General features: G+C 37.1%; 2 protein-coding genes, 1 long non-coding RNA gene and 1 pseudogene across 9 annotated transcripts; 3 read left to right on the top strand and 1 right to left on the bottom strand.

The window, feature by feature from the left end:
- The first annotated feature begins 34 nt into the window (after positions 1–34).
- Positions 35–1723, top strand: LOC149034929 (vacuolar ATPase assembly integral membrane protein vma21-like). The gene is made up of 3 exons (XM_089192866.1): positions 35–210; positions 757–860; positions 1586–1723. Exons 1-3 carry the CDS (start codon positions 176–178, stop codon positions 1717–1719), a joined length of 273 nt encoding a protein of 90 aa, XP_089048992.1. The 5' UTR covers positions 35–175; the 3' UTR covers positions 1720–1723.
- Positions 1023–13113, bottom strand: LOC149034930 (mitochondrial disaggregase-like). 6 transcript variants are annotated; one of them, XM_089192847.1, is made up of 13 exons: positions 12667–13113; positions 4938–5038; positions 4632–4746; positions 4458–4535; positions 4269–4324; positions 4155–4199; positions 3761–3868; positions 3616–3669; positions 3328–3475; positions 2964–3034; positions 2682–2801; positions 2476–2580; positions 1023–2050 (listed from the first exon to the last, which is right to left on the bottom strand). In XM_089192847.1, exons 2-13 carry the CDS (start codon positions 4968–4970, stop codon positions 1805–1807), a joined length of 1179 nt encoding a protein of 392 aa, XP_089048973.1. In that variant the 5' UTR covers positions 4971–5038; positions 12667–13113; the 3' UTR covers positions 1023–1804. The 6 variants fall into 6 exon arrangements, with proteins under 6 accessions (XP_089048973.1, XP_089048969.1, XP_089048970.1 ...); XM_089192843.1 differs by having other exon boundaries at positions 12473–13107; XM_089192844.1 differs by having other exon boundaries at positions 3616–3664; positions 3759–3868; positions 12473–13107.
- A 31-nt stretch (positions 13114–13144) lies between these two features.
- LOC149034931 (uncharacterized) lies at positions 13145–14975 on the top strand. Its single transcript, XR_016182647.1, has 2 exons — positions 13145–13276; positions 14810–14975. It is a non-coding gene; the product is annotated as an uncharacterized LOC149034931 (long non-coding RNA).
- A 1595-nt stretch (positions 14976–16570) lies between these two features.
- LOC149034932 (uncharacterized) lies at positions 16571–18217 on the top strand (annotated as a pseudogene). The gene is made up of 2 exons (XR_016182636.1): positions 16571–17364; positions 17657–18217. The product of XR_016182636.1 is annotated as an uncharacterized LOC149034932 (transcript).
- The last annotated feature ends 59 nt before the right edge of the window (positions 18218–18276 follow it).

Below are 18276 nucleotides of genomic sequence, written 5' to 3' on the forward strand. Positions count from 1 at the left end.
GGCATGAACTTAACTGGTCCCAGTGCACCTCATCTTTTATCAGCTGAAAACGAAAATGGCGGATAGTAACGGTAGTGCACGTAGATCGAGGGTTCTTTTAAGGAGTTTGATATTTCGTGACCGCTGCACAGATCTAGTAACTTATCGATAAATTTAAACGAAATTCCTAAAAACAATGAATGCATCTGATAGTCAAGGACAACCCTATGGGTGAGTTTCATCGGTCTTGTATTTGTCAAAGTGCTAGAGAGTGGTGGAACGGGGCTTTGTCGTTGTATCAGATAAATACACGAGTTGACTGTACCTCTACACAATGTGATTTTTCCTTTGCCTTAGAAATGAGATTCATGAGTCATAATTTTTGGAAGAGGGAACGGGGCTTTTTTAGAGTTTATCGACGAAAGGCTTTGCATTAAGACTTACCATTAATAATTGTCAGGCTGATTGACTGACTGACCTAATTCGTGATTGTTTAAATGACTTATTTTCTGATCAGTTGATTGATTAATTTTTTGATTTCCTAGGTGTCTGACTGATTGCATGGTGCTATGAATGAATGACTGATTGATTAATTCAATGATTGACTGATTCAGTGATTGATTGACTTACTGACTTGCTGATTGGGTGACTGACTGGTTGATTGATGATCGGACATCAATGGACCAAGCAAGAATTGGCCAACAGACTAACTTACATATGGATCAATTGATTGATTGAGTGGCTTACTGACTGATTGATTGATTGATTGATTTACAGGCCTCGTGAGAAGTCAGTTCTTATAACTCTTTTGAAGTTTACCTTAGCCATGATTTTGTTACCAATCTCCTGCATTTTCCTTTCCAAGAAAATCTTCTTTGAAGGTAACCACATTATTTTTGGTACAAAATCTAAAGAAGTTTTCCTTAATTTTCCCTTCCACTCCCAAGATTTCAATAGTAATTTTCCCAAATTTCGCATTTTTCCCAATATATTTCTTGCAGTTTTTGTCCTAGGAATTTGTTTTTCCACTAAACAATAATCTCCTATTTGATATTTTTCTTTATTATCACCAATTGTCAGCCCAATAGTGCATTGTTATTGTAAAGTATTGTCATGTGGTGTTGAAGCATACAGAAATATCACCAAGCTCTGCCTTGGGTGTCAGTATTGATATCCTCTCAATGATAATTAATCCTTACACCCCTAAGAGTGATGATCATCTAATATCACACCTGAATCACACATGCAGGTCTTAAGAATAGAGGAAATGATCACCAACTAAGGAAGCTCTTGAATGTTAAATAAATCCTTCTTGACTGCACCTTAGGGATGTATAGAGAACAGTATGGAGAATATGCATACTGATGTTAGGGTGTAGAGGGTTAAAAATAAACAGAAAAAATACAGTCCCTTATATTAGCTTAAAAAATTATAGTAAGAGAAATTTTAACTTTTTATCCAGGCTGATAGTCTTTCTCATCCAGTTTTGTAGAACCTGCGTAGTAGAATAGGTTACACTTCTTGTAACCATTACAATACATGTTATTTTAACTCATGGTAGAAAGCTACTTTAGTGATATCACTCCTACTTTCCTGTATTTTTCAGATTTGCTGGGTTATCCAAATGGTGCAATGGGTGCAGCAGGAGTAACTGTGATAGTTATTCATATTATTGTTGGTTTTTACATCTGGGTGGCTATACAAGAAGAAAAAGAACCAGCACCAATAAAACAAGATTAGAAAAGATGAGAATGATGTCTTTGCCACTTAAGACTCAAAATCCTCAAGACCAAGTGTCTTCAAATTCATTTCCGTTCCTGAGTCGTTAGTTGCTCACTTCCTCTTCTTCAATGAACAGTTTATCTTCAGAAATGAAATGGTTTCCAACATCAATGTCAACTTTCTTTTTTCCTTCCTTAATGAGCTGCAGTTTGATGGTAGGAGCTACTTCCTCTGAGTTCTGTCCAGTTTTATCTTTGGGGTAGCTCACTGTTAAGTTTAGGGTGCATCCGCGACTTATCAACTCTTGCTCATGCGCATCAGCAAGTTGATTGACAACTCTTCTTTCAACCTGCATCACAACCAATAATTTTTGCATGAGAATAATTCAAATAATAGCAAATATTTAGGTGAGAGTCCTCCAACTACGAATATGTTACCACACTACGAAGAAAGACTTTCTGCACTTGCCAACAGCCACAGCATTTCGTTTAATTTCAGACTGTGTTACCAGCATTTCCACTATTTGCCAGCAACATATTCTCCTCTCAACGGTGATTATTTCCCCCTCCATTTCATTGCTTATATGACAAAGTTTCATGTTACTTTCAATTTCTCATATGTTTGGCATTGAATTGTATCAAAACGCTTCAGTAGGGAGAAGAGAAAAAACCTGACAAAAAGCCGTCGAAAACAAGAGGTGTGAGTATTTTAGTGGAGGAGGGGAGGGTAAAATTACACCATAAGGTAAAGTTGTAAACACATAATCGATCTTACTTCGTGTTTGATTGACCTCGCACCGTAATGTACGTCGTAGCCATCAGCCAGTACATTCAAGACTTCTTTATCCCAAGTCATGTGGATATCGTGTCGATTCAACGCCTGTATTCAAACAAAGAAGAAATTGGGCAAGGACTTAGATTACTTCTTTAACAACTGCTCAAGATCATTTACAAAATGTTACAGGAGAGCACATTACAGACCATTTTTGACCAGTAATCCAGCTCTTTTGTCACTAAGCTTAAACGCTCTGGGTGTGAAAATGGCAGGAAGTACACAAACTCATTGATGCGACCCAGGAACTCGTCTCGTCCGAAGTGACTCTGTTGATACGAAGAGAAACAAAAAGCTTTTGGGAACATTTTATGATAATTACTCTTTAGCTTTAACAAAAAAGAACTCTCACAAATTCTCAAGACATCACTCATTTTTCTCAATTTTATAAACCCAGGTTTGCTGTAATTTATCGCTAAAGGGATGTTTACCTTCAGAATAGGTTGGACCACTCTTTCTTCAAACTTTCGCGATATAGTAACCTTTTCACTTACTTCATCACCTGAAAAGAAAAACAGTGAACTCCTTCCCATATAACACGAGAACACATCCACATTGGAAAAAAAAGAACAAACTTTTCTTCCTAAGACCAACTTTGGTTTAGTGTGTTTGTGTTACTTTTTTCCTCATTCCCCTCCCTTCTACATTTTTATTCCAGTCAGGCTGCGTATTATTTCACTAGTAACTTGAACGAGGTAAGAATTTGTGTTATGAAATGTTGCACATCTTTCTAAACTTATCCCGCATTTCGTCGTCCAACATCAGCAAAATTTAAGCCTCCACAACAAAACTCACTTTCTTGTCTTTGCTCAGCAGCTAGTTTTGCTTCTTTTCTCAGCTCCAATGCGTGATTTGCTATTTCTTCACTGGCAAGGTTTGACGTCATCACAAAAATGGCGTCTTTGCATACAATTGTCTTCCCTTGTCCGTCCGTCAAACGACCCTGAATCAAAAACAGAGGTTTTTTTTTTTCATCAAAACTTAAAAAGAAATAAAACAACAAAATGAAAAATTTTCAAACCTAGTATGACTCAAATTGAAGAAAAAAAACAATCTTCACTCAAATTTAAGTATAGATGCTACCTCGTCAAACAATTGGAGCATGACTGTTAAAACGTCTGGGTGGGCCTTCTCCACCTAAAAAGACATTAAAAAATGAGATGAGCCTAGTGATTTTAGTCACAAAAAAAAAAACGTCTAAGAAAATTGAGGATCGTTTATTTCTTACCTCGTCAAATAACACCACAGCGTTTGGACACTTTATGAGTTCCTTTGTCAATTGTCCGCCTTGATCGTGTCCAAGGTAACCTGGTGGTGCACCGATCATTTTCGCAACCTTGAAAGAAAGATGTTTAAGTTCCAGTTTAAGCGCTATTTGTTTGAGTGTAAAACCGCACAACAGCCAATAGGAACAAAGGAAAATACCACAACGAGCCAATGGGAATTGAGAGTCTCTGGGGAATCTTGAACTTTTTTAAGGAGGAGAATTCTGCGCCACCATCTCCCCCTCCCTTCCCCTCTTGGCTACCCGTATAAACCTCTTACCTTAGTTGTCTATGTCAAAGGAAAGTTTCCTTTTTCTAAGAACGTTCTTTGAGTTTTTCATCCAAATCAACTCTTACCTCATGCTTTTCTTGGTATTCAGACATGTCCAGTCTTACCAAACACTGGGAGAGAGAAAGCAACTTTTAAACAAAGTGATAACCAAATACAATTGAAAAAAAATCCTGCACTACCTTCTTGTTGTCTTTATGAAGATAACGAGCCACTTGTTTGGCAAGCTCTGTTTTTCCTACAGGAAGGAACGATCAGAGAGAATAATGAAACGTCACTGTCATTAATAATGCCATATCAGATCGCATATGTTTTGTGACTAAATTCATATGTGTAAACTAAATATGTTCCAAAAAAGCACTGAAATTTACCAATCCCTGAAGATCCAAGAAAGAGAAACACAAGGGGATGTTCCTTATCATACCAACCATTTTCTCTTGTACGAATTGCTGTAAACAAATGAAAAACAGATTCAGTAGAATATAACTTCCAAAATTGCCAAACTGTAGTCTTCCAAACTGATTTTGTCGCATAGAAAATCATACCTGCAGCAACTGTGAGAATGGCTCCTTCTTGTCCTATGATATTCTCTTTCAATCTCATCTCCAAAGAACAGCGCCAACTTTCCTCAATCTCTCTCCTCTCTTTCCCTTTCAAACACTGAAAAACAAGTTGTATCATTTCAATTACAAAATACAGCTGCAATATCTGTTATTTCTCTTAATTGAAATTTTAACATCTTTTAATATTGACGATACAATGAAAAAAATATTGTGATATTTGCTCTATACAATGCAAGCACAGCTCACAAAAATTTGAAAGATAGCTTCAGATAGACGTTAACATCGTACCATATCCTTTATTTTAGTCCAGAATCCTATCATGCTTCCAGTCCCAGCATATTCTACTGCTTGGTAGCCTGAGTTATTATCCTTAGGGGTTGTATCAGCTCCTATTGGCGATAAACAAAAAAACAAACAGACAGACAAGTAAGAAGAATAGCAAAATGTTATCATAAATAGTAAAAAGACCTTTTGATAAAACTAATAATTGCTAACTAGGTAGTGAATTGCTTGATACACAACACACTTAAATCACCTTTTAGGCTTTAAAGTTCACGTGTAGTGTCACGTGACTTTTGATGTAAACAAACCGCGAAAGTTAGGACATTGAGTCTACCACCCACTACCCGTTTACGAACTCATTTCCACTATCGTGAAGCGTTTCTATGCTCAAAATTGACGTCTTTTTTGTTTCATGTGTTTGATTGTATATCAAGCGAGTTGATATTTCGTTACTGCTACAGTAGATGCGAAGAATGTGGCAGGAATGTTCCGGCACGTTCTGCGTGCGTACAGCGATATATCTGATTAAGTATTTTCAGGGTGTTAAGCGCGTAGATTGTCAAATAAAATCACGTCTTAGTTAGTTTCGAGGTGATAGCACATATCTATGGCTATCTGGGTCATCGCTAAAAAAAGACTGTATGGCCGCAATAATTCCATTTTCAGTACCCAGATCAGTAACGAAATCAACTGGGCATCCACAATACATCCGCTTTTCTTAATTCAGAGCCTTCCGGGTCTATCTCTCGAAGAAGTTCCTTTACAACGATGCGCGGTTATCTGGTGCCTCTTAGCTGTAGTGTGTGCCACACCGACCTGTACCCTTGAAAAGATCCATGGACGTCAATAATAGTTGGGAAAGATGCTCTGACCTGATCGATATTGTATTCTGGTTGTTGTCTCCTAAGACCGTAACTCTTGATTCGTCTTTTCAAGGTTCTTAGGCTCATTTCAATGCCATGGTTTTTCAATAGGAGCAAAATTATTTCTTTGTACTCAAAGCCTCTGAAAAAATAAAAACCGCTCATCCCTAAAAGATTCACTTCCGCCACAGAAAGGGTTGATATATGATCATAGTAGACATCACGTGAGATCGAAAAGAACCAACAAATTATTAACAAGCATCTGAACTCGATGAGCCAATCGAGAAATAATTAACTGTCTCAACATCGGATACTAAATCAGTAAAAAGTGGCGATCCACCAAAAAAATTAAATCTATTAGATTTTTTGCATTTATTTACAACATTCATAACATCGATCACTAATGATGTTTCTTCTCTGTCCGACTTAATGAATATAACAATAACATAAATCAAAGCTAAAAAATATTACAGTGATTGTTCTCATACTTATAGCATTTTATTTGAATCAATCGTACCTGAGCTCCAATAGAAAATTCCTCCACACGCTGTGGCGGCAGTTCCTCCTGCTATTATTACCACTCGTAAGATCTTTTTGGGAGGAAGAAAGGACCTTCGCCATCTCGGTAAATTTTGTGAGCTAAACCTTGAGGTCATTTTTGTGAAGGTATGGCTGTTAAGGAAATTTGACCCATATGAATAAAATAATTTTCCACGCAGAAGACAAGCCATTTCGTTGTTGCACTACCTTGCATGAATCCTTTAGAAAAGGTATGCTTGTTAAGTCATTCCTCTGACGTAATGTGATACATATACAATGGCCAATCACATCGTATCGAGCGACCGGAGTGCGCTTTCCATTTTGGAATGAAAATATCTGCAGTGTGGGCTTGAAACATTACAACTAACGTTGCAGCATCTATGACAGCCAGGGCTTGATCGCTAATGAATGGATCAGTAGATAAATGGATCGATGGATCAGTAGTTCAATGGGACTGGTTAAGAAACTCTGGCGGCAGTTTTTGCCGGAGGCAACGGAAAATTTGATTAATATTATTCCGGTTTGAGCAACCTTCAACTGATCTCAGAAAAACGTGCTGTTCGCATGATCATTGCGAACCAGATCATTGGCCTCTCACATAACTTTCCTTGAAGTTCTCTCGTTCCTTAGTTAACGCTGTGTGATCGCATCTTTGTTATAGCCTAAACGTGGAAGAACAACTTGCTACGTAAATAACAAAGCGACTTTCGACCAAAGGATGCGTTATTGTTACGCTTCATTTGCAGTCTTGCTTTATTTACATTCTTCATTGATCGACTTGCGACTCCAATGACAACATTTTACCCACAAGCCATGACAAAAGCATAAGGTGGCGTCCTAGCACAATTGTTTTATTTTCTTTAACAGTTAAAGATTGCTTTCTCCTTGCACTGTTGAGAATTCACGGAGGCATATCTCAAAACCAAACAAATAAGTATGGGAATCTCGATTGAGCAATACCTGTCAAGTATTGGCTCTCATGACAATTTCGTGAAAACCAAGGATATCTTATCACGTTCTAATAATCATTTTTGGAGTTTAATGTTTGTGATGTTCTATTTAAATGTATTTTACTTGCCAGTATTGAAACAAGTTGTTGAACAACACAAAATGTGGAATGATGTGATGTTTTGGTTTTCACAAATGATTTTCTACAATGCTTATTTTCCATTGCTTATAAGGCAGGCAAATAGGCTGATTCAGCAAGACAACGGGAACCTCACTTGACGACGGCGCGCGCAGTGCAAATACCCAAATATGGTCAAATTAGAACAGAATCCAGACTATTCCGCTCGCTCTCCCGTCGTCATCTGACGTTCCCGTCCTGTTGCTAAATCAGCCTAATGATGTAGAGGAAAATTAATATATATATATAAAACGCAAGCTTCAGAGCGCGTGCAGTATTTTAGCATTTAAGCGTTCTTAGTTCGTTTTGATCCTACACAATCAGACGCTAATAAAAGTGTGAAATACTTTACATTTCGCAACAAAATACTGAATATTAGTAAATGACGGCTGAAACAACTATTATTTAGGTCACGTTGCCCTATTTTTGCGTAAATTCCTGCATCTTTTGCCAATGCTTATTTTGCACAGTTTCTACATACACTGTTCGCTTCCATAGACAGCTTTTGAGGTCTTCCCGATCGAGGTAAATTTACCACGAAACTGGTGAGACGCAACTTTCAAATGATGCACGTAGTAAAACCTAGTAACCCGTCGCGTTTCAACTCTTTCGGTATTTCAGCTAGGTGGAGGCCTTGCTTGTGGAGGGGCTTTTTTATTTTTTTGTAGAATAATTTGAAACTTTGGCCACGATGACTACCAAAAGTAGAGTACGTAAATGATCCCAAACGCATCGACACAATTGATACACCTAGTGTTGCCATGGTTGCAAACAACATAGGTCAAGCGGGAAATTCCATGGGAGTTTTACATAGCGCAGTACCAAACCACAAATTCAGCAAAATCTTTTTGAAAGAATGAACCATTGCAACGAATTATAGCCCCGAATATTCCCCGCATAGAACGAATTTTCGCTCGAAATTTCGAGTCGCATTAACGCCATCAAGGAATATGTCGCCGAAAGTTCGAGCCGTTCAAAACAATACATGCCTCGAAAATTCGCAGAAATGTCGTCGAAGTTTCGTTTCGGTCAAGAATTCGTCGAAAAGCTAGGAATTTCGTCGAATTTCGTCGACAGGTGTTTGCATTACTTTTGCACAATACTGTACATGTCTCTTCAAAATTCTCTGACAGAAGTGGTTTCAAATTGTCAACTTAACTACAATTGTTGTTTGTTGACGATTGGAATTAACACTGGTGCAGTGATTAAGAATTCAGAACAAAGCTCTAAAATTTTTGATGCTCATTCCAGGGATTTGCATGGGATGCCCTACTCATTTGAGAAATGTACTATGCTTACCATTGAAGGAATTGAAAACCGTGTATCATATTTGAAAATTTCCTGCTTACAAATAGGGGTTGTTCCTTTTGAAATTAAAGGTGTCTTTGTCAGAGATAATGAACCTGATTTGCAAAATGTTCACAAGAGTCCAAAAATTGAACATTTGCCTTTCAGAAATAAAAGAAACCAAACACAACATAGGAAAAGGAAGCAAAAGTCTTTAACTGAAATGCCAGAAGAAAAAGAAAATCGATTGATTGCTAGACGTGAATATGAGAAATGAAGAAGGGTAAATGAAAGTGAGGAATCAAGGGAAAAGAGGCTTGCCCAGCAGCGTCTGAACAGGGAAAAGAAACATGCAAATGAATCTCCTGAATCAAGAAGAAAGAGGCTGGCAATCTAAGTATCAAAGACAAAAAATTGCAAATGAATCAGCAGAATGTAGAGAGAAGAGACTGTTAAACCAATGTCAATATCAGAATGAAACTAAACGCATAATTGTGTTCACATGGGCTTTCTGTTAGAAATAAACCTTGTTTTTTGTGCTTGCATTTGCCTAAGTTTTTATGCAATTATTGGTTTATCCTGTAACTGTTTTTGTGTGGTTTACACAAAGTGTAAACCATGCTATGTCATGATCCAAGATGCTTATTCCTCGCTGGACTTGTCACAGTGAACAGAGCACTTGTCACATGGTTTACTATCATTGAAGATGGCTTCCAGTCTATGCTCAGCTAAGTTACGTAAGCTTCAAAGCTTCTGAAAGTGACCATTTTGCAATGGTGGCTGTAACATGCTGTTGAAGATCGTTTTTTTATCTAGTTTTTCATTCATCTTTGTTGCTTAGATTTCACACGACGGCTTTCCTACAGTTGGCTTGCCTTCTAAGTGCGGATTACAGTGTGGAGTTGTGCTCTCACAGGCCAACATTTCATGGTCTGGACCTTTAGTGCAGGTTGCGCCACATTGAAACTTAGGAGTCATTATTGACTCTCTGTGCAGTCACATTTCACATAAGTCATTTACCGGAACATTTTTTATCCTGAATTTCTGTTTATACCACATGCTCAGTGAGAAAATTACTTAACCAGTCTTTTTAGTACATGCTAATATAAAATTTTGGTTAAACTGCAGAATACCCTGCCACCCATGGCATTACATGTCATTGAATATGAATAGAATAAACCATTTTCAGCCAGTAGTGAAAATAGGACTTTTTTGTTTCCATTAGAAAATCAAACGCTGCTGTTGTCTGGAAATTCAATTTGACAGCCTATTTAAATGAAATTATATTTTCATGTTTACATAGCTAAACCAATCGAAGTCACAAACATCTAACACCTAACCCGAAACTGCGGTTTGTTGTTAACATGGTGCTAAGTATCTATTGTGATTGATTCCAAACTTTGGGGAATAATCCATTGAAACACAGTAACAAAGTGGTTTTGCGTTTATTAAAATATGAATAGGAGCCTAGTACTTTAATGTTAACTGAAATGTGATTAGCGTATGTTTTCCAAGTTATGGCCAGAATTATTCAGACCTTAACATTTTATGACTTCCTTCAAGCTTGGCAGTCTTCTAGATTCTCTTCATAATGATTCAGATAAGCATTGGTATCTATACTTGGTAGCAATACATGTGTATTAGGCCTTTATTTGGTAGACTACAACTCCTTTTCAGTTACTTGTTTGGTTTGGTGAATTCATCACAATACTGATATACATGAAAAATTACACTTTTGATTGGCTGAAAATAGCTAGGTGCCTTTTTCATTTATCATTAGTGAAAAAGTAATAACTCATGCACAAAATAATATAAACTAGGCTCAGAAACAATAGATCACATAAGAAACCATCAGATTTACACAAAGTAGGTTGTTCTGATTGATACATGCAGTAGCTGACAAAAATAAAAAAAAGCTTGTATACTTTTATGTATATTGATGAACACTAACAAAATTGCATTCCTGAGTAAGAATTCAGCTGAAGGACAAATTTTGATGGCACACACTTCATTTAGTCAATACTTTCAAATTTATCTGTCATCAGTTGGTTGATTTCCTATAAATGTGTATCTTTCATGTATACATTATGAATAATTAATAACATAATTTCTCATATGATAAGCACTTGTAAATTTTTCAAATACTTTAAACTGCGCACATGCTATGAGCTCAACATTTGTTGTTTGTAAAATATTTACTTCTGCTTATTTAAAATAACAAAGTACACTTTTTTATTAACTTAGCTTAGACTTTGTTGAGTTTTTATGAAGACAGTTCAATGGAACTGACATTTGTTACGTTTATAGTTAAAAGTTAGAGCTACTTGATGTGGATTCGATAACCATCAGGTATCCTCAGAGACCCAGGGTTCTAATCACATCTGTAGACCCCTTAAAAGCACAGTCTTAACAGATCAGTTCCAAACTGTCACAGTCATTCTGAATTTTGATTGGTACCAGAAGTTCAATCTTGTTCTGGCAAATGAGAGTGAAGCAGGTCTCACAAGTCCTCTTGTGTGAGAACAAACTAAGAACATAAACTTTTTTTTAAAATTTGTAATTTTTTCTATCTTTCGTTTTAACTAAGACTAGCGAGCTGCACTTAGAAACACTTTTTGTATTTGTAAGCTCGTTTATTTCGGACGCGTTTCGATTCTAATTAGGACTTCTTCAAGGAATGATTACAATTAAAGAGGAACAGTTCATTATAGAGCACGTTGGTGTGCCTAAGTTTTGAATTTCTATGGAAATTAATAATAACTGAAAGCGGGCGTTACAAAAAAATCCTAATTACAATTAAGTTATTGCGTATTGCTTTATTTTGGGGGTTAACGATTAGCTCTAATCGTAGAATTCATCGCCGAAAAAAGAAATGGAAAATCGAGATAAAGATGGCATATGGGAAAGTAGGGTATTATCCACTTGCAGCGTGAATTCTCAGAATTTACCCCGTTTTTCTAGAATTTATTGAAAAAAAAAATGGAAAATCGGGTAAAGATTGGATATGGAAAGTCAGTGGGATAAATTCCACCTGAAGGATGACTTTTCAGAATGTGCCCCGATTTTCTGTAATTCATTGAAAAAAATGGAAAATCGGGTAACCGGTCATTTCGCACAAAAGACTTTTCGCACAAGTCTTTTAGCACAAGTTTTGGACAGTTCGCACAATTTTTGGCGGTCATTTCGCACAATAATCATAAGTGAGAAACATCAATATAAAATATATACTGATTGATACTGATAAGACATTTCACCTTCACATGATCCAACGGCGAGAACGTAGACATTTATTTAAATTTAAAATTTATCTTAATTTACCTTTTAGGTTTTAGAGTTCACGTGTAGTGTCACGTGACTTTTGATGTAACCAAACCGCGAATTGAGTCTACCACCCACTACCCGTTTACGAACTCATTTCCACTATCGTGAAGCGTTTCTATGCTCAAAATTGACGTCTTTTTTTGTTTCATGTGTTTGATTATATATCAAGCGAGTTGATATTTCGTTACTGCTACAGTAGATGCGAAGAATGTGGCAGGAATGTTCCGGCACGTTCTGCGTGCGTACAGCGATATATCTGATTAAGTATTTTCAGGGCGTTAAGCGCGTAGATTGTCAAATAAAATCACGTCTAAGTTAGTTTCGAGGTGATGGCACATATCTATGGCTATCTGGGTCATCGCTAAAAAAAGACTGTATGGCCGCTATAATTCCATTTTCAGTACCCAGATCAGTAACGAGATCAACTGGGCATCCACAATACTCTCCAACAGCATCAAGAAAATAGGCTGCCACGTTGTTTGGCTGGTTATTGGATCGCGGCGTTACATATAACCACATGATCTTCCTGCTCCAACCATCTATGCAACCATAAATCGGAAAACCGAATGGTTTCAGTTTATCATAGCCATCGCAACACCTTGAGTAGTTTGGACCTGGGTTTTGATAAATCCTTCTCCTCAGGCGGTGTGATTTTCTTAAATCCGAGCCTTCCGGGTCCATCTCTCGAAGAAGTTCCTGTACAACGACGCGTGGTTCTCTGGTGCCTCTTAGCTGTAGTGCGTGCCACACCGACCTGTACCCTTGTAAAGATCCATGGCCGTCAATAATAGTTTGGACAGATGCTCTGAGCTGATCGATATTGTATTCTGGTTGTTGTCTCTTAAGACCGTAACTCTTGATTCGACTTTTCAAGGTCTAAGGCTCATTTCAATGCCATGGTTTTTCAATAGGAGCAAAATGATTTCTTTGCACTCAAAGCCTCTGAAAAAATAATACCGAATGAAGCTTTCTTCGCTGTCCTACTCGGCGTCGTATTCCCCTATCTCATGATTATCATCGAATTGGTTTTCCGCCACATTACTTGGTCAGCATTAGATTCCATCCACGAAAACCACCTTGGTCGAGAGGGACTGAGATGGAATGATGGAAAAAAATTACGAAGCTACGACAACATGCCGACTTATCCCGATAACCCAAGTGTATTATTTGTTTGGGAAATTGCGTCAAAACTTTTTACTAAAGAGATGGTAAGTATTAATTTATTGTTCGATTGTAGTATTATAAAACATTTTACGCAATTTTATGCAGATATTTCACGTATTTAAAAGGTGCTTAGATGTTACGTAGTTTTGGTGGATGTCATTAGGGAACATCCACCAAAACTTTGACCAAAACCATCAACGATATATTTTTTAAATTTTATCTATAGCCATTGTTAGATGTTCAGGGAGACAAAAGATTTATACCACTAATTAGCAGTTAGTGCTCTGGCTAATTATTTTTTATGGTGCACAATTGCTGACCGACCAAACGTTCATAATGATTATCATAACTCTTAACACATAGAATAAAGTGGTTTTGGTGGATGTTTCTCTCCATCCACCAAAACCACCACAGAAATTTCTGCTACTTCCTTACAGAAGACTGATGTGACCTGCTATTTGGAGTACATAACCACAATCTATTTCTTTTTATGTAGAGATATTTTGGAAAGTTCTTGAGTCAGCACCTTTTATTATTGAAACCATAATCATAACATGGTGCATAATATAGAATACAAAAGGTTCTGGTGTGGTAATCATGTAATCTTGAAACAGGAGAGTTTTTAACTGACTTAAACTGATTTAAACAAACATTTGCAACAAAATTCCAGGTCCAGAAATTTCTTCCACTATTTCCACCAAAATCATAACCTTTAAGTACAACAAATCAGCACATTAGTAATTGTTATCAGGGGCCTGAAAATCCTATAAATCTTTTACATTTATTTCAAGTAACCTTTAATTTCACATGGATGAATAAGTATACACTCAACATGCAGAATGTCCTACAGTTTACAAACTATTTCCCTTTTTATGGATAGACAGTGAAAGGCCTTTGCCACATTGGTGAATCAAACCATTGTATACCATGCATTTTGTGATAATTGTTTGTTTTTGCTCACAATACCCAGAAAAATGGAGGGGATAAATTTAAATAGCAAATTCTATGGTTAAAATTAAATAACATTGGAAGATCAAATTAACTTTGTACTGTTTAAAATTCAGTTTTGGTTTCTTGCTTATTCCAGCCTCTTGATATTCAAAAGCATTCCTTGTCATTTTTTTGTTCTTCTGTGTACATAACTTGAAAAATAAACACAGAGAAAGGAAACCACAAATGATTAAACTTGAAGCTAAAGCAAAGTTTAAGTTGAGCCATAGCTGATCCAAATACTGAGCACTTTGTATTGTAACCCATTTAGCAGTAAAGTTTATCTATATGTCTGCCAGCTTGTCACAAGTCTTACCCCTCTCCTTCAAAAGTCTCTATAAATAAATTTTTCTTTGTGGTCCCTAATTGATGATTAGTATATTACAGCTCCTCAATTTTCCTCTCTCAAGTCAAGGTTACTCTAAATTTAACAAAGTAATGGACTTGATAAAACTCAAACTATAACTCAGCTGGCTGCTACTTGCAACCTTAATTTCTAGATATCAGTATACAATAATCAATATGTTATAAATAAGAACCCTAATGCTTAATTTTGCAGTGATCACCTTCCTCCTTTTCATTTGCAGACCAGACTGGAACCTCTATAGGTGTGTTTGCTTGTTTTGAGTGGGGATGGAAGAAAGGGAGTCATGCCGCATATCTGATTTATTAAATCGCATTTGTTCTGTTTATACATGAGTAGAACTACCTTGTTCTCTGAAAAAAATAAAATTTCTCGCATTTTTATCTGTGCTTCGCAGTCAAACTTCCTTGTGTCTTGGACAAGAAATCTTGTTTTCTTGAAAACAAAATCTTTGTTTCCAGCCTTCTGTAATAGGTAAATATAACAGTGTAAGATGAGTGACAGTGTATTTCTCAAGTTATTTTTTGGAATGTGACAAAACGGAAGTGTCATAGTGTGATAAGGAGCAAACATATGATTGCTTGATAGAATGCAAAAAATGCAGAATTGCATATATTTTCTCCTTTGTCAGCAGCATATGTTAGTGAAAAGTTCTTACAATTGTTAACTTCTAAACCATCTTCAATTTAGCCAAGATTGAACTGTTATCACGTTTGTCATAAAAGTATTCTGAGATCAATGTCATATGACCCATTCATGTATTTGACCTTTCAAATTAGCAAGCCATAGTTGACAGAAACACAAAGGTTGAGGATAAAAAGAAATTATTATATACAGTACTTCTTCTGTATCTTTTCGTTTCCTTTTCTCTCCAGCTGTTCAATCTATGCCGTGCTGGCAATTGAACACTTTCCTTCCCAAAATTAGGAAAGGCACACCAGTAAAAAACGAATTTTTGCTCCTTAAATATCTCATGCATCTTCCCCCAGTATTTTGTGACTTCTGTCCGAGGAAGGAGGTGTAAGCATTAAATTAACCCGAATGATTCCACGAGTGTGGTATCATCCAAGCCATGCCAGAGGACTTGAACTAGACAAACTAGTGAGAATGCACAATAGCGATAGCAAAGCTTTGTAATGCTAAAGAGCTATATCAAATATATATAAATATATGTTCCCGAAACCTTTGACAGCTTTAAAGAAAGAAAACTTCGTCGTCAATCCTGTTTCAAATTCCGCAATAAGTTTAAGCGCCTCATCAACAGAATTTACGTATCCTAAATTATCTGCATGTCTACCATCAATGGTTCGCGACTTAAAATTCTCGCTATGCTGTTTCTGTTTGTTCCTCAAGAATCATGGGATTTACAGCTTCGGATGTTCGGCTACATCACTTGCGGATTTCCGAGAATCTTCGGTTATGTTTTGCAAGTCATTAAATATTCCATCTCAGTCCCTCTCGACCGAGGTGGTTTTGGTGGATGGAATCTAATGCTGACCACATTACTTGTGGCTGGGTAACCCCTCATCGCTGAAAGATCCACTTCCGGAAATCTGACATATGATATTGCATATTGGCAAATTACCCGTGAGTTTTGTTTTTGACGTTGATACGCGAGGGGTCGGTACCTACTCCCGTAGCAACAAATGAAGTCGAAAAATTACCCGCTAAGAACCAACAAATTATTAAAAAGCATCTGAACTCAATCGAGAAATAATTAAATATATCGACGTCAATTACTAAATCATTAAAAAGTGGCGATCAACCAAAAATTAAAACTATTAGATTTTTTGCATTAGTTAAAACATCCTTAAAATATTCATAGCATCGATCACTAATAATCTTTCTTCTCGGTCCGACTTAATAAATATAACAATAACATACATCATAGCTTAAAAATATAAGAATGATTGTTCTCATACTTACAGCATTTTATTTGAATCAATCGTACCTGAGCTCCAATAGATAACTTAAGCAACGGAAGTTTTCGGGGCGACGGCGACTGGAGTGGCAGAGGGAAGCTGGGACCGATGTAGCCGTCGCCTCCCGCCAAATTCAACTGTTTAAGCGGCAAGTTCATTCAGACGGCGACGGAGTGGCTTTCCAAAGAAAAAAATGACTTCTTTTAAAGAAACGAGAGAATTAACACTGCTGTGTTATGCTGAAAATTTACTTTCCGATGATGAATTTCTCGTTTTATGGAAAAACAATCAGTCAAGCAACCCAGATTTTCCTTGGGACAGTTATGGTCCGTTCGACCTCGAAAACATAGATGAAGCCGAATGCAAAGCAGAATTTCGCGTAGAGAAAAGAGATCTTCCTACACTAAGAGAAGTACTCGGGATTCCACTCACTTTCAAATGCCCACAGAGGACTATATGCGATGGAATGGAAGACTGTGTATGCTACTAAAACGGTTAGCTTATCCTTGTCGTTTCAGCGATATGATCGCGCGTTTTGGAAGACCTGTTCCTGAACTGTGCATGATCACGAACCGAGTCATGGATTTTATCTATGATGCACATGGCCACCGAATCACTCAGTGGAATGACACTATACTGAATCCCAGATTGCTTGAACAATATGCCACTGTCATCACAGAAAAAGGAGCAGCTCTAGACAACTGTTTTGGCTTTGTTGATGGTACCGTACGACCGATCTCCAAACCAGGAGATATGCAGAGAATCGTTTACAATGGGCACAAGAGAGTACATGCTCTCAAGTTTCAGTCGGTTGCCATACCTAATGGGCTCATTGCCAATATGTTTGGCCCTGTGGGTAAGTGCCATTGAACAATATTACTTTAATACTGTTTGCAAAAATAGGGGTAACATTGATTTGAATAACCTGATGCAGTTTTTAAAGGACATGGCTAAAATTTAATGAAAAGTCATTTGCCTATATATGGCAGTATATAAAAAGTACTGCTTGATCTTAGAAGTTTGGAGCAAATGTAAGAACAAAAGATCACTACTATCACTTCTGTTGCTGTATATTAAAATTAGGAAGCCATAGGTTGAACTATATAGCAAGTACCTTAAGTTTATTACTTTGTTTTTCTTTACTTTAGAGGGTAGGAGGCATGATGCAGGGATGTTGCATGATGCAGGGATGTTGCATGATTTTGGGCTACTTCACAACCTGGAAGCCTATGCCTACTCAGCAACAGGGCTACCGATGTGTTTGTATGGCAACCCTGCTTATCCCCTAAGAGTCCATCTGCAGGGGCCATTCCGGAACCCCCACCTTACTCCCTTGATGGAGGCATACAACAGTTCAATGAGTTCAGTAAGGGTGTCTGTAGAGTGGTTATTTGGAGATATCATAGAATATTTCAAGTTCATGGATTTTAAAAAGAATCTCAAGATAGGAATGAGCAGCATTGGAAAGATGTACATTGTTTGTGCAATTCTGCAAAATGCTTTGAGTTGCTTGACAATACTGCAACATTTTTTGACCTTGAGCCTCCCACCCTGCAAGACTATTTTGCATAGCTGATGTGTTGAAGAAAAGAGAACTTTATCTTCTAATGAAATTGTGTAATTTGAAAGTTATGATATGCAATAACTTGGACATTACCTTTTGAAACTTGAGGAGCAGCCCCTCCCAATCAGCTGATTTAAAAAAAATGCATTTAAACCTATCATGGTCAAGGGTTGTTGGGTGTAGCAGAGTTTATGAGGCACAAGA

This window comes from Pocillopora damicornis, chromosome 13 (assembly GCF_964200805.1).
Source record: "Pocillopora damicornis chromosome 13, jaPocDami1.2, whole genome shotgun sequence".
Lineage (NCBI taxonomy): Eukaryota > Metazoa > Cnidaria > Anthozoa > Scleractinia > Pocilloporidae > Pocillopora > Pocillopora damicornis.